This window comes from Solanum tuberosum, unplaced genomic scaffold (genome assembly GCF_000226075.1).
Source record: "Solanum tuberosum cultivar DM 1-3 516 R44 unplaced genomic scaffold, SolTub_3.0 scf00029, whole genome shotgun sequence".
Classification (NCBI taxonomy): Eukaryota; Viridiplantae; Streptophyta; class Magnoliopsida; order Solanales; family Solanaceae; genus Solanum; species Solanum tuberosum.
Window position 1 is genome coordinate 236,573 of NW_006238955.1, and position 17,378 is coordinate 253,950.

A 17,378-nucleotide genomic window follows, 5' to 3' on the forward strand; every position below is an offset into this window, starting at 1 on the left:
CAGACCCTAAAGATGATCAAACAAATCATCATTGCGCGGAAGAGGATACTTGTTCTTAATAGTGACCTTGTTCAGTTGTCTATAATTGATGCACATCCTCAAAGGACCATCCTTCTATTTCACAAATAAGACCGATGCACCCTAAGGTTACATACTAGAGAAAATAAACCCCTTACTTAATAGACCTGCAACTGCTCATTCAACTCTGTTGGCCATGCGATAAGGATGAATATAGATGATCTTGGTGTCCGACACCAAATAAATTGCAAGATCAATGACTCTATCAGAAGGAACATATAGAAGATCAGTAGGAAATACATATGCAAACTCCTGAAGCCTGGGAATGGACTCCATGGGAGGTATCTCAATGCTAAAGTCTCGGATAAAAGATAAGTAAGATAAATACCCTTTATCAACCAATCTCTGAATATGGAGGAAAGAAATAGCTTTACTAGGGTAAAAACCACTAACACTCTTCAACTAAACCCTCGCAACGCCAGGCATCGCTAAGGTCGCCATCTTAACATTGCAATTAAGAGTAACATCATAAGGAGAGAACCAATCCATACCTAAAATGACATCGGAATCTACTTGCCAAGGTAAGAATTCGTATCATTTATTCTCGCTAAAGTGAATCCACTAGCTTAAGTCATTAAAGATAATCCTATAGGGGCACGTAGTTTGAGAGAAGGAAATTTCTTCTAGAGAACAGGCATCTACCAATGGGAGAGCCTCCATCTCAAAGTTCTTTTGGTGCTGAGTAAATCCCAACGAAAAACACACAACCACAATAATATCAAAATACTTGAAAAGACAAGAATTATAGACTACCGATCCAATCATAAGTTCACACTACAAGAAAAAGTCTTATTTAAGACCAACATTTAGGGACGAGTGAATTATCATGTCTCTAAAAGTATATCTATTGAGACGAGATTATATTTCGGTCCTTATTTGTACATTTTATTGAGAAGGTATTAAATCTAGTCCTTAAAAACTGGTCCCAAATTATATTGAGGGCCTAGAGTGGGATAAAAGTTCCACCATTTTTTATACTAAAATATTTAAAAAAATGAAATTTCATTTTTAACAAAAATTTAAGCGCTAAATTAAAGTATACTGAAGCTGGGTAAACGAAAAAGACCATCGTTCTGTTTTTTCTCAAAATACAGCAGCCCCTTACCTAATGCCTTAGTTTGAGCTCTGATAACGCCAGTGGAACCGATCAAGGTCATAACTTTGCCCTCTTCACGCTTTTTTGCTTAATCTTTACGTTTCTTGACGTTTCTCTGCCCTAATCGCGTCTTTTTTCTTGTATTGTTGCTGCTCTGCTCAAAACATAATTCCACCCAGCTTTGCTCGAAACAGAATTCTAGGTTGGTTCCTCTTCCGATCGAGTTGTTGTGTTTCTTCTATATGTATTGTTGATGTCGTTTTTTCATTGTTGCATTCAAGCTACTCTTTTTGTTCTTCGTGCCTAATCTTATATTGACGTTCCTCTGCCCTAATCGCGTCTTTTTACTTATATCGGTGCTGCTCTAATCAAAACAGAATTCCACCCTAGCTTTACTCGAAACTGAATTTTAGGTTTGTTCCTCTTTCGATTGAGTCACATCACATAATTCACATGTCCACCTGCTCTGGAATAATGCTAGAGAAAAATAAGTATTTGGAATGACTGGGTTACTAATAACCTCTATAGCTGCACTTGCTTTAGTCTCAGTCTGAATTATTAGACTTTCATATGTACTCCCAACCTGCAAAACAGAATGGTGCATGTTAATGACCAGGTTTACTGATTATAGTCGTCAATCATCTGTTTAGTTAATCAATTATGTGGAATTCAACTGTATATACATGTGAAAACGCAACATATATACTAAGACACATATAACCTAGTTTGATTCAGCTGCATTGCATTTTGCTGTGCATTCCATCTCTTGGATATCTCCCAAAAGTTGGCCACTCTCATTGCATTCAGGCTGTATATAGGCCATATTGAGAGTATTATTGTATCAAGCAATCTAAACAATAACTACATGTAACCCTTCATTAACAAAAGGGGGGACTAATAGCCTTGAAAATAAGCCTGCAGGTAATTTGGTAGCTAATCAACAATAACAATAGTCCTATCTTGCTTGCAATTAGCTTTTCTTGAGATACATAACCATTCTGACCAAGACAATTCTCTTACTAATGTCATTTTTTCATTGTTGTATTCAAGCTGCTCTTTTTGTTCTTCCTGCTTAATCTTGACGTTCCTCTCCTAATCGCGTCTTTTTGCTTGTGTCATTACTGCTCTACCCAAAAACAGAATTCCACCTCAGTTTTGCTCGAAACAGAATTCCAGGTTTGTTCCTCTTCCAATCGAGTTGTTGTGTTTCTTCTATATGTTTTATTGATGTCATTTTTTCATTGTTGTGTTCAAGTTAATATATTTGTTATTCCTCTTTTTTAACTCCTATAATTGAAAAATAGTGCCACTATAATGGACAATCAAGTTCCATAGATAAAACTTTACAGTGGTGACTCATATATCACATGACGTATATGCATATAATATATTACGAATAGCCCTATCAGGATTCAGTTCATACACAGAAATCTATGCCAAATGCAATAATTAAGGGCTCCCCATATTTGTACTTGTCTAACTTAATATACATCTAAAATAAGCTAAATATATTTTGCTGTAGAATAATTAAGTGTGCTACTGATACAAATTGATACAAGCGTGAAACTTACACTCCACCATATCCAGTTCAAGCTTTAAATATCACTAAAACAAAATTAATTGAGTATATGTTTTTAACCTCATTTCATAGGTCGTTGAATGTAAGATTTATTGGGATCTTCTGTTTTCAACTTTGGAGGCCAAATTTCTCATTTCTTAACCAGCAATATAAGGTAATAACAGCCTTACCCTCTTTGTTCCCTTTATGAAATCTCTCCAACTGGAACCTGATGATAAATAGAAGAAATGTTTCAAAACTCAATGCAGTAACTCTAGATTTTTTTAAAATGTCGACTGTCTTAACTGTACAACTTCATATCATCAGGAAGATTAGGTTTAATACGGTTATCTTGTTTGTCACTTAGGATTGTTGTAGGATGGATATAATTCCTTAACCTTTAACCAGAAGCTTAACTTTGAGACCTGAAAATGGAAAAAATTATGGTATAGAGCGCATCTTCGTTTAATGAATCTTACACAACAGTTGTCCATATTAGTCGGTGCCCCAAAACGGATACTGAACACGGAGTGAAAAACCAAAAAAAATGATTATTATGTTCTAAAGAACTGAATCACATGTGTTACTAGTTGTATCATTTGCTACAGAAAAAAAGATACTATAGATTCAAAGAACAGTCTTCATAGTAAAAGTACAGTTACATAATAAATGACATAAACCACTCAAGTTCATAGGCGATTGTCAACAGATTCATGTTCCAGAAATAAAAGGTGTCATTTGCTCGGCTGCTGTAGCATCATGTCTTAGGTTATTATCTAAGAGATGAGATATCCATGACCTTGCACAGACCCAAAACCACTGTGCGCAGCTGCATGACTGATAAATCAAGTATGATAGAATTTTATATTAATCCTATAATACTATGCGCAGCTGCATGACATATATATATGTGAATTTAAATTTAATTCTCAAACTTAAATAAACATTCACCTGTATTATGAGTTTGGACTTATAACCAATGTAGCATATAGTTGGAATTACAAGTTTTCTTGATTCTTTCTTTATGTATTAGTTTGAAGATGCGATTAGGTAATTCTTAACTTTAGGATAAGTTAGTTATGAGCCAAGACTTTTTAATCACAAGCGACTACCAATAAGAATATTTTTAATCACAAGCGACTTTTTTGTGTAAGTACAAAGCTATAGAAGATTACATGTTTTAAGATAAGTAATTTTTTATGTTTGTTAGTGTAATTGGATTAATTTTTTGTTAAAAAATGCATTTATTCATTTTTGGAATCCAAAAATTCACATGTGAGTTGAGTGAGCTGTACTTTTTTGTTAAAAAATGCATTTGAATCATTTTTGAAATCCAAAAAGTCACATGTGAGTTGAGTGAGATGTACAATAAGCTTCTCTATCAAATAATTAGATACTCCATTTTATCTTATCTTAACATGAGTTAAATGGAACATCATGAATAAAACCTTTAGACAAACAATATACGTTTTAACCAGTGGTGTATAATTCATAACACACATTTATGTTTTGTGCATCTAATTATAACAATTTGTATGGATCTTCGTATTTTTTTTTATACTTTATCTTTTTTAATCTAACTTTTATGTACTTTTCAAGGTTATGGCTCCTAGTAAGCAATGGATGCAACTATTTGAGCATCGACTCGATGAAACCTATTTAGTAGGTGTGCAAAACTTTTTGGATTATGCTTTTCAGAAAACATGAGAAGAATATGAAATACGATGTCCATGTGTCAAATGTTACAATACAACTTTAGAAACTCGTAAAACAGTTGAGGCACATTTACAAGTATATGGAATAATTAAGAACTATACTTTTTGGTATCACCATGGAGAATGTTTGGGTGAGCCATTGTCAGAATCTGAATATGAATTTGAATTTGAATATGAAGATGGTGATGAAGTAGAAGAATGTGAGAGTGAGGATCTAGTAGAAGAACTGTTGAGAGATTTATATCCTAATCTTGATGGAGGAACTACACACACTGATGGTGATGATTTACTTGAGGAGGAACCAAATGTTGAAGCAAAAAGATGTTATAGCCTATTGAAGGATTTCGAGCTGCCACTATATCAAAGTTCCAAAGATTCAATCTGATATACAATAAAATAGACCAAAATACTGCCTAGTATAAATTTTAGGAATCACATAGATTTAATATGAAATTACAATCTATCCCTATTTAGTTTGTAATTACATTAATCCCTGAAAAAGTAAAACAAATCGGATACATAATATGTAGCTCGGATACATTAAGAACTAGCTCGGATACATTATAAAATAAACCGGATACATAATATGTAGCTCGGATACATTAAAAACTAGCTCGGATACATTATAAAATAATTTAGAATTAGGAGAGAAATAAGAGATTTTAGAGGTTTTTAGAAATAGAAGGGAATATTGGAAATAAGGGAAACATAAGACGTGTATTTCAGTAATTTTTCCAATAAAGTATGGTATAAAAAGAGCATTTCGTGGCCCATTTCTGCTTCCCGCTGCTACTGTTGTGCAAAGAAAAATTGGGCTTTGGCCCATTTTCGTTTCTGAAAATTCATGTATACACTGAATGTATACATCTGTATATAGGCTGTATTTTTGTCTATTTTCTTGTATATCGGATTATATACCAAGTGTCTACCTCAAGTGCATTGTTGAGGTAGACAAGCATTCGCTGACTTGCTTGCTCTGGAAAAACTTAAGTATTATGTTTTCTTTTTTTCTAAAAGAAAATATCTTGGATCTGTTTCAAGAACGTTTCAATAAAATTTATAGTCTAACACCAAATTATAATAAGAGGCCTTAAATAGTTATACACATGCACAAAAATATTATTAATTTAGGATTGCCTTTTTTTATTCTTAGTTCACTGTTTTTTGCGTTTAACTTCACATGGTAACATTATTATTTATAAAAATAAAAAATTGAAAAGGTTAAACATGTGTTTGCCATATAAACAAAACAAGGATGATCAAGCTATTAAAAGATGAAATTGTATTAATTAGTTTTCTTCAATATTTAAAGACAAATACTCATGCAACAATGTATCCTCAATTGCAAATTCATATTTTTCTAAACGAAAATTATTCACATTCAAGCTATTATAAGTTTATAACCTAATGACTAATGTAACAAAAAAAAAAGTACTTCATAGCATTGCTATTTTCATGCTTATAAACATTAAAACTCAATCATTTCCAATACAGACTCAATACTTGAATTCTCATATGGATTGATTCCATTATTGTTTAATGTACTTGTACTTGCTTCATCACTTGTCCTCACTTCATAATTACCCTCTAATTGATTCTTATTATCATTGCTAATTACTTGATCATAATTTCCTTCAAATAGATAATCCAGTAATCCATCAACATCTTCATCCTTAACATCATCATCATCGTCATCATTATTATTTTCCTCATCGTTTTTTGTCTTCTCTTTAATTCTACAAATGGCAAATATATCCTTGTTCTTGCTTTTCTTAATATACTCATCAGGCAAAAAATATTCCTTCAGAAGCCATTTTTCACTTTGATCTTTTTCAATACCACTTTTATACCTCAAACTTCTCTCATATCCAATTATAATATTTCTATTTGATTTATCTCTAATGGGAATACCACTTGTTTGGCCACTCCAAGTCCCACTCCCAACTGTTCTTGAGAATCTCTTGTTCGAATTATTGAATTTCTTTAATCGCGTAAGAAAGTAACATGTTTTCTCTCCATCGATAATTTGCCATGGCTCTAAGTCTCCAAATACGTCCTTTAGTTTGATACATGGGGATGTGGAAAATTCCATCGAGCATGAATCTTTTAGATGGTTGATCAACTCTTTATAACTAGGATGGAATCGAAAACCTAAACTATGCTTAGATCTTGATGACGCCATGTTATTTGTAATTGTTTTTGGTATGTGTAAAAAGATCGATGTAATAGAATTTAATTGAATGTAATTGAGTTTATATGATATGTCGATTAAGCCTAATCTGTCTAGTATTGTGTTAATTAAGCCTAATCCATCTAGTGTTCGGATAGTTGGCGATATTATAGAAGTGTTAATTAAGCCTAATCCTCTAAATTTTTGCTAATTACCAAATTTGACTACGAGTCCTCTAATTTTTTTGTTAATTACCAAATTTTACTATTGAAGTTGTCAGTTTGCTTTAACCCCGAGTTTTTTTTTGAATTTTTTGACAAACAATTATATTTGTTTCAATACCGGAAAATAATACCCCTTGGTTTTAATTATTTTGAGTATCAAATTTAATTTTTAGCTGAAAATTTATCATTTAATTTTTTTATATATATTTATAAACTATATAAATACAATTCGAAAATATTTGAAAGACACGATGCATTTTTTCACTAAAGTGATATGAGAAAAAGTGCAACTTCTAGTAGTAATTTTTGTTTAGTCTTTGAAATTTTAAAATATTAAACTTAATCCAATTTAATTTTAAAAATTAGTCAAGTTAATTCCGAAGGAACTTAAAGGTGACAATATTTGGAACTAATTACCACATGTTTAAATTACATAACTATTTTTTTTGAAACCATGCAAATTAATTTTAAACTTTACATTGGACTTAATCATATATTTAATCATTAACGTGTTTTTTTTTTAAATTTGTGGTATACGTATTTCCTTACAACCATACACAAGATAAGGACAACTATCTTATTAGAGTACATACATACATACCATACACTACAACAAAAGTACCTTTTAGCGGCAATTAATAAACACATTAATAAAGAATGCTAAAGTCTTTATCAACATTACTTAAGTGTCATTAGATCCAATGTCGCTAAAGGCTTTAGGGACATATACAAAGAGTGTTAATTGCCACTAAAAATACACATTTAGCGGCAATTGAGCTATTGTCGTTAACTAATTGCCGCTAAAGATCATTTTTGATGTAGTGAGATATATTAATTCTACATATATTTTTATATAATTTACATATCTTACTACTAATTAAGAGTTTCTTATCATACAATGAGAAAGATACATGTATTTTTACAATTAGATACAATAAAATAAGGAATTTTGCTACCATATACACTAAAATAAGGAGAGAGGAGAGCGAGATGGGGAGGGAGGCTAGCGAGAATATGGGAGGGAGATAGTCATGTATCCAGATACATGCAAATGCACTAGATACACATTTGATACATGTATAATATTAGATAGATTAGGCTTAATTAACATATTATATAAACTCCACTACATTCAATTAAATTATATTACATCGATCTTTTTACACATACCAAAAAAAATAATACAAATAACATGGCATTATCAAGATCTAAGCATAATTTAGGTTTTCGATTCCATCCTAGTGATTAAGAGTTCAACCATCTAAAAAGGTTCATGGTCGAACTTAGGCTTTTGGCCTAAGTTGACTATTCAAACAAACCACACTTCATGAGGATTATGGGTGAATGGATAAAGAGGGGTTGCAAGTTTCATCAAGTTTCTTCCAAGAAAAGGATAAGGCTCAAAAAGGGTTTCAAGCAAAGTTCACACACTCACAAGGTTGGCTACAAAAGAGGTATATTGTCAAATTGTTTCACTCTTCACAATTGTTGCCTAAGATCATTTCAAGAGCTTGCATCACTTAGTCAACCGGACCAACGGGGAAAATTCTATGTGTCATCACACAAGGTTCACGGTAAGCTCATCACATAAGACATTGGCACCAATATCAAACAAGACTCCACACTTTCGTTAGTGTGCAATGTTCATCACAAGAGTCTCATTCGATAATCGGCTAGTCACAACGAGATGCAAAAAGTTCACATATTGTCTATGCAACTTTATTTGGCCTCGTCGTAGCCGCGCATTCATTTTTATTCGATTAAGAGCACTATTCAAGTCATCGGTATTGATCATAACCACACTCTAATTTGCACAAGAACAGCCACAATCATACAGAAGAGGTGGCAATTTTTTTTAGAAAGGGTCAAAACCATTTACATTCAAAACAAGGAGCCATAAGCTCAAACATCCACAAAACAGTGTCAAAACACAATTTACAATATAAAAAACCAATATATATACAAAAATGATAATCACAAGAGGTAGGTATGGAAATACCTCACCCCACCATAAATAAAAGCAGTTGTCCACAAATGCAACAAAATAGTAATAATAAATCAATAGAAATGACATAGAGGGAGGTAAATTAAGGTCCTTTCTACACAGTCGCTCCATTTGTCGGGGCATCAGTGCCTGGTGCAGCACTCTGATCTTGGGCATCCATTTCGAGGTATCAATAACACTAGATCCAGCCATGGTGGTGTCTCCCAATGAAATATGCATGGCTGAATCTATCATTGCCTCATCACCCTCTGTCAGGCCCTCATAGGTAGCCTCCTAATCTACACCAAGCTGCTCCTCATTTGTCTCAGCCTCAAACTCTGTAGCAACTACCTCCTCAACTCAAACCTCATCTCTAACGGTAGCCGGAGGCACATCTGTATCAGCTGGCATATCGGGGATCTCCACATTCCCAAAAATGATGGTCATATTCGTGGACTTCAGTTGGTGCACGTCCTTTCTCAGCTCAGAAATTGCGGCATTTAGGGCTGTCACCTCTTCAGTGGCCCCCTGGCATTGCTCACACGCTGCTATCCTTGCCGTAAGGGCATCAATAGACACATTAAGAGGTGTCACAGTAGCAGTAAAGGTCCTCTCTATCATTACAGGAATTGTGGCTTCAAGCCTGGAGGCACACCTATCCGTAGAATGGGCTAGCTGACCATCCGAAATGATGCAACCTGGGTGAGTGGACGTCGAGAAGCAGCAACAGTAGTAAACCTAGGAGATATGGGAGCTGTGGAGGGGCTATGAGTCACAAAAGGAACAGTACTAGATATACCTAAAGGCCCAAGGCCAGGGTAGGCAACATTACCTCTGCATGTAATGTGTCAGGATCAATAACCAGGGAGGTGTCCACCGGGGCTACCTTCTTCTTTTTGGCATCATCCTTTAGATACTCAGACTCGATCCACGGGATGTCGGTAGAAGATGTAGGAATCACTTCCACATCCTTTTTCATATCAAAGAGCACTCGGGCTCATCTGCACAACTCGGTGATAAACATTGGAAAAGGTAGAGAGGTTTGGCGCTGCCTAGACCTCATGACCATCTCTTGGCCCACAATCATACCCAAGTTGAGACTGCGCCCATTAATAATGCAACCAAGACATAGTGCCTTCGTATGGTGGATAATAGACTCATTTAGGGATGGCATGATAGTGCTGCTGATAAAGTCGAACCAGTACCTCACTGCTACATTGAGGTCATTCTTGTCTATTGGAGCTCCTGTCTCCAACCACCGAGGAGTGCCATCAAATATCAAAGGGGCCAACCAATTCTTCAAAGTCTCCAATGACTTTGTCTTGATCATATATTGATGGTCATCGGTGATATTGCTAGTGCATTCCAAAACTGCATTGATGTCATCACTGTCACATTTCAGCTTCTTGCCCCTAACAAACACATAATCAACCAGCTTGAATTTAGCGGCCTGCTTCTTCCCTTGTGGCACCAGGGCTCCGTAGGTAGTGTAGAATTCCCGCACCCAAGTTGGAACGTAAGGGCCATGGGGTCTAGTGAATATCTGGAACATATGGGACATTAAGCAACTCATAATCGTTGGGTATCTGTCTATTACTCTATCAGTAGACAACCTCTTCTCCTCGACGATGGTCTTCAATCCCTCAGTCTTCAGTCTGTTCATAGACCGGGGAGGAGGACCATGTACATGTTATGCTGGGACCACAGTCTGATCTAGAACAAGAGAAGGAGTAGTAGCCTGGGAGTCTTGATCCTAGACTGATCATTCAACCTCTTGGAACGCAACTCAGCTCTCTGGGCTAACAATAACTCATTATCCTCGGGCTCAGAAATTGCAGCCTGAGGGTCTTGGTGCTCACCCTCACTCTCAGAGGTGGTGAGGTGAGTGGCATATATCCCCTCACTATCGGAGCTGGCCTCTGGTGATGCAGGCACATGTGCCTTGCCTTTCCCTTTGCCTTTCCCACCAGTGGTAGGCCGCTTGGTTGCCTTTACCCGGGATGCAACTGCATCCTCATATATTGTGATTCCCTTTTCCCTCTTGCGGGGCAGCATGTCCCTACTTGCCACCTTTAGTCTAGCCATATCTGCAAAACAAACCAAAATAAGTTAGAGTCAATCCAAGAAAAATACAGAAATCATGTTCCAGACAGACTCACCGAATCGATCAGCGAGTCGCCGAATCACTTTGGCGAGCTACGTCGAATCACTTTCACAAGCTACGTCGAATCACTTTGGCGAGCTAAATCGGGCTCTCCGAAAGGATTGACTCAAACATTTTCTAGAAAAATGGCATGTCGGTGATCGAAAGGTCATTTCAGCTTATCGCCGACATCATTCGGCGAGCACAGGTTAGCCTACCGAATATCATAGTGTATTTTAGGGGTTGGGGGCGATCAAAGAAGACATTCAGTGAGTCGCCGAGTGCACTTGGTGAACTCAAGGTTTTCGCCGAAAGGTACAAAACCAAACTTCAATAATAGCATGAAATTAAAGGTGATCAATGGGGATTCGGTGAACCGCCGAGTGGTTCGGCTAGCTCGATCCAGCTCACCAAACTGCCCAACGTGCCTACTTTCAAACCCCACTTCCAAAATCAACCCCGTAGCTCTAGAAAACCAAATTAAACCATACACTTATTCAATTAATCCAAGACCCATGACATCAGGGTACTCAGACTTCCCCTGGTTTGGCCAAAATTGGCCATTTGACAACTTTTGCCCTTAAGAATGATGTCAAACGCTCCATCATTGGGCAAAGAACGTCATTTAGCACAAATTTGGGTTACATAGACTTCACCCGACTAGACTCCACAACAATTAAGCACAACCCAACAGTTTTCGATCAATTTTAAAGCATGAAATTTGGGAAATCAACAACTACGGCAATTAAAGCAGTATATCAAAATTAAAACTGGCAAACAAGCACACAAATACAATTTCACAGAGGCCCAACACACGTCAACACAATTTATAACAATGCAATTGAGTTTAACCGCTAATTACGAGTTTTGGGGTTTTGAAAACCAACCTTTAATGCCGAATATAAGACTTTATAATGCTAGGCGGAAAAGTATCCAACTTCGAACACCGAATCAATGAATAGAAAGCGGTAAAATTGCGAAAATACGGGAAATATTGAGTGTGTGTGATTGTATAAAGTTAAAAAGTGAGGGAATATGAAAGTGTTTGAAATTTTAAAATTTTGGCCTTTAAAAAATTGTCCAGTTCTCGCCCTTTCGACGATGTTATTTTTCTCTACGCAACCACTCAGCAATACGCCGAGTGGTTACTTACCTCCCCGAGTTTTACAGGACCTCTAGTTAATGTGGGGGTCCAAACGACAGATAAGGTCGGGATCGCCGACCTATTCGGCGATTCACCGATTAGTCCATGGACTTGCCGAGTTTTACAGGCATCATCTTTTGATTTCTTGAGTCTAACGACGGTCCAAGTCGGGCTCGCCGACCTCTTCAGCGAGTCCCCGACTAGACATTTTGCTCGCCAACCTGCACTTTTCAAACATATTCTACACTTCAACCTGCACAATCAACACGCGATTATTCCAAAAACAAAAAGAAAGCAAATAAAAACTTAGGTTGCCTCCTAAGCAGTGCCTTAGTTAACATCGTGGCATGACGCAAGTCCTCACTCAAACTTCATTCTTGAGGTTTTCCATAGTGTCACTAGGCAACCCCCTTGTTGTCTCGGGTTTAAATGAGAAGAAATTTGACTCATCTGGGTCTCCAACTATTTGATAGAGTCCGAATGAGAGGTAACCATTTGGCTAAGGGTCGATACATCTTCCTTCATTTCTTTCAAAATTTTATCGGACCCTTTAACCTTGTTGAGAATACGAGAGAGCATATCCTCAGAACGGCCATCCTCAGAATCTTTGGGTTTTTGACGCTCGTGGGGAGGAATGTACCTATCCTTCTCCCTATCTCTTTCCTTCTAACTGGGGTTACGATCCCTCCACTCTTTATCACGATCTCTCCAGCCCTCATCCCTGTTCCAACCTTGGTTACCACCCTGCCTCAGGTAGTTTGCACGATAACCACCTCCTTGGTTGGCTAGGAAGTTCACTTCCTCATTATACATCACTTCAAACTTGGCCTCATCGAGGTTTACACACCCAACACCCACAATATTTACACTTTTAGCACCAGCTCCCATAACATTCTTGACCAAAATGTCTAGCTAAGTCATCATTTTTGCCATGTTTTGGTCCCTCTCTTGATCTTTTTCAATCTGTTCTTTGGTCAATTTAAAAGTGAGAAGGGAGACCTGATCTTCACAGGTGTACCATGCCCGGGTAATTTTGGTCATTCCATCCAAGAGCTGGGCTGCTATAATGTAATGTTGTTGCCTCAAACCTCCAGGAGAAAGTTGGTCAGCTACTTTCTTGTTCACCGAATCAAGGCTTCGATAAAAGTATTGCAGCAAAACGTTGTCGGGCAAACCATAAGTTTGGCATTGTAGCACTAACTTCTTAAATCTTAGCCAAGTCTCATGGATTGGCTCACCCACCAAATGCTTAAAGCTTTGGATGTTGTCTCGAAGAGTCATCATCTTCAAAGGTGGAAAGAATCGCACTTGAAATGCGGAGATTGAGCTCTTCCCATGAAGTGATAGAATCTCTTGGCAAATCAGTCAACCATTTGCACGCTTTTCCTATTAAGGAAACTGGGGACAACCTCAACTGGACCGACTCTTGGGATATGTTCTTGAAGGAGAACGGTCTGCAAACGTCAATAAAGTTCCTTATATGCTCATAGGGATCCTCATGAGCCAACCCACCAAACAACCCTGCAATTGCAAGAGCTGCAACATGGTGCTTGTAGTGTGGAACACAACGTTCCCTTCAGCTGGATGCAAGCGAATGGCACCAACTCCATCCACAAGATTAGGGTTATTAGCATTCGACTCATTGACATCATTGAGATTATTGATGTCATCTTGGTGGCCCACTAGGCTACCATTGCTTCCATTGACACTCATTTCCTCTGTTTTAAAACAGCAACACACAAACAAAAACTAAAAGTAAGTAGATTCAACTATGAATAAAAAGAAGAAAATTCAACTTCACCAAGAGAATTTCAAACAACACCAATCTCCGGCAGCGGCGCCATTTTAATTGTTGTAATGTTATCAAAGACACTTCATCCAATTCTAAGCGTCAACAATCGTTAATCAGTATATAACCCAACTAAATGAGTTGGGGTCGAATCCCACAGGGAGCTGTACGTGTTTGAGAGTCAATTGGAAAGTATGAACGTGTTTAAATCAGCCATAAGAATAAAAGTTATCGAATAAAAATATCATTCAAATCAAGGTTTGACACGAATGTCAAATAGGGGGTTTTGGTTTTGATTATCAACTACAAGCAGCGGCAATCAACACGAAGTAACAATAATGTGATGGGTTCTTGGGATGTGATTTAATTATAGGCTAATATAGACAAATGGGTAATTGCAACTATTAGAAAATAGCTAGATATTAGTGAGTAAGCTAGGCTATATTGGAGATAAACTTTCTCTCGAATAATTTACCCTAAATCAAGTTGATTTCTCTCGAATATCAACAAGCAAGCAAAATAAGAACAACCCACACCTTAGTCCATTCACTCTCTCAAACTGAATGTGTGGGATTGGGTTTAGGATTCACTCTCTCGAGCTGAACCCAGGTCAACCCAATACCCACTAACAATCAATCAATAAGTTTAGTTTTAAAACCTCTCTCTCGAGCAAGACAAAAACACAAGGGTAGAACTGCATTTGCAACTACAATTCTTAAATTAAACCACAATTAATGATTGAACTCACTTCTAAATAACATTTAAACTAACAATTAGCCATACCCATAAATTAAATCAGCCCATAATCACACCCCAAGAATTGGGCTTTTAGCTAGACATCATAAAAGGTAAAAACTATTACCAAATTGATTATCCATTAATTGGGTAAGAGTAGATTCGTCCTTACAATGCTCCAATTCGAAGAATCTCAAAGACCCACTTCCAATTTCTCAAAAGTGAAAATTTTCAATTCTTTAAAGCTTAGGAAAAACTAGAGAAAACTTGTCTCAGTCTAATGATATCAGCTACAATTCATATATTATGATATTAGATCCAAAGCTAAATGTTTAAAAATGTATTTATAGTCGTCAAAAATATGCTGCGAAAAGCCACTTGACGTAGTAAGTCAGGCTCGCTGAACCACTCGGCGAGCCCCCTTTGGTCACTTTCATTGACTTTTTTCCTTGACATTCAACATCCTCAAGGTCTATAACTTTGGGCAATCCAGCATTGCATCGTGGAACTACTCGGCGATTTGCTGACTTCTCTTTTCCATCGCAAACTTGATTTCTTCCCTCAGGCTTGGCACACTGGAACTTTAAGCGGTCAAACGACTATTCGAAAACTCACCAAGTGGACTTGGCGATCACCAGGCTTCCGTTTCTTCATTCTTTTAAATCGCTTTGTTCCTTTTTACAAATTAGTGTCCTTGCTTTGTTCCTCAATCCATATACCTAGAAATTAAGGGTTTCACATCAGTTATTGGCACAAAATAAGCATTTGAGGACACTAAATCTATATCAATAATGCCCCTAAATAAGTCCAAATCTAGGACTCATCATGAAGTCTGAGTAATCAAGGTGTCTGTGTCGTGCCGCGATGTTAAATCAAGCGCTGCTTGGGAGACAACCCAAGATGTATAATCTAGCCAACTGTAGGTTTTTCTTCTTTTATTTTAATATTTATATCTCCTTTGATAGGTGTTTTATTTTGGTATTAGTGTTGGCTAGATATAGAATAGGGTCCGTGCCTAAAAAGTATCTAGAAAATGTAAAGAGAAAGTCCTAACGATTGCAACATGTGCAGGGACGAAAGACAAAATCTACAGGTAAACAGTTGTGTTGTGGTCTATGGACCCCATCGATGGTCCGTTGGTCAATCCACGGACCGTGAATGGTGTCCGTAGATCCCAAGTAAGTCCTCAAAATTTTCTAAGTGTCAGAGTGACCTATGGACCCTATCCACGGTCCGTAGGTCGACCCACGGACCGTCGATGGGGTCTCATGGGTCCAAAATCAATGTTCTATCGACCTGACCCGGACCACTTTTAAATAAAACCCCATTATTTTAAAACACCCCCCAACGTCCAAAACTCCCTCCCAACCATTTTTCAACTCTCTATCTCCCACAATCACTCCCATTAACCCCATATCAATACACAATTCACTCCCCCAAATCCTATATTCATCCTATCTTCTCCCCAAAGAGATCTCCTAGTCCAGGTTCGGTGTCGACGCTGGTTTAGTAGTCGTTGTTATCAATCAGACACTCATTGTTGTTACGTACTTGTAAGGTATGATGATTTCCCTAAACTTTGAGTATTTCATAGTTTCAACTTGAAATCACAACAATGAACTTGACCTTGGGTTGTAGATCATGTGTTTGAATGTTAAATTGAAGTTAGATGAATCCTTGGAATGACGGTATGTGAATGTGTCGTAAATTTTAACCAACGAAATCAAGTAATTTGCCAAATTAGAAGTTTTGACTTAGGGTTCATAGGTTTCGATTTGATAATCTGTAAAATTTGTGTCAACAAGACGCTAAAGATGATTAACAACCAAATCACATGTTGAAATGCATGTGTAGCCCTAGTTTGTTTGTAATTATTGAAAGAAAAGGCATGAAATTGAGTCAAGTTCTGTAACCTGGCACAAAACTGACCCACGACTCCCCTTCCATGGACCGTAGGTCTAGTTCGTGGGTCAGTTGCAAACAAAGCTTTCACTAAGTGTCGAACCACGGTGTTGACTATGGTCCGTCGTTCCATCGACATATCGTTTTGCACATCTGTGGTTCTTATATCTGGGACCTGATTTTCAACCATCTGACCCACGGACCGTCATTCCATCGACGAACCGTAGGTCGACAGTTCATCTACTGTCCAGATTTTTTTAGTTGTTTGTTTTGGTCAGTTTCTTGTTTTAAAATTCTTTCGTGTGTTTTATTGGCTTGTTTTGATACTAACTAAGCTTCCACAGGTACTATGGCCCCTAAGCAAGATCCAACCTATGCCGCTAAGGGAAAATCTAAATTTGTCGCTCCTTCGCGATGTATGATCATTGAGGACCACGTTGAGTATATTCCTCCCAACATCAGGACCTCCCCTACTGCCCCTCGCACTACGAGGAATCGAGCCCAGCAGGTGAGTTTCGACATGGTCACTGCCCCCAGTCTGAAGAGAGGGCCACACCGATCAGCTCACCAACTGGCTCAAAGTCACCATCCGGCTCCAGCTCTCGCGGCAACACCGCCTAGTCTTCTAAGGCCAATAGTATGGGAGATATTCCAGTGCCCCCAGTTTTGAGTCTGTACCAGTTGCTACAGAGCCTAATATATGTTGTGTGGAGGGCCTATATCAAATCTATGTTGATGCTCGCATGCTAAATGAGCACAATAAGATGGCTAGATTAGTCACCGAGGATCGTCGGGTTCTCACAGGTTGCCTCCACACCGCTCCAGTCATTGTTGGACTCT

At 37.5% G+C, this 17,378-nt stretch overlaps 1 protein-coding gene across 1 annotated transcript; it reads right to left on the minus strand.

Moving 5' to 3' along the window:
• Positions 1 to 195: 195 nt before the first annotated feature.
• On the minus strand, positions 196 to 6,629 carry LOC102582251 (NAC domain-containing protein 53-like). The gene is made up of 3 exons (XM_015306342.1): positions 6,066 to 6,629; positions 1,695 to 1,757; positions 196 to 423 (listed from the first exon to the last, which is right to left on the minus strand). Exons 1-3 carry the CDS (start codon positions 6,627 to 6,629, stop codon positions 196 to 198), a joined length of 855 nt encoding a protein of 284 aa, XP_015161828.1.
• Between the last annotated feature and the right edge of the window lie 10,749 nt (positions 6,630 to 17,378).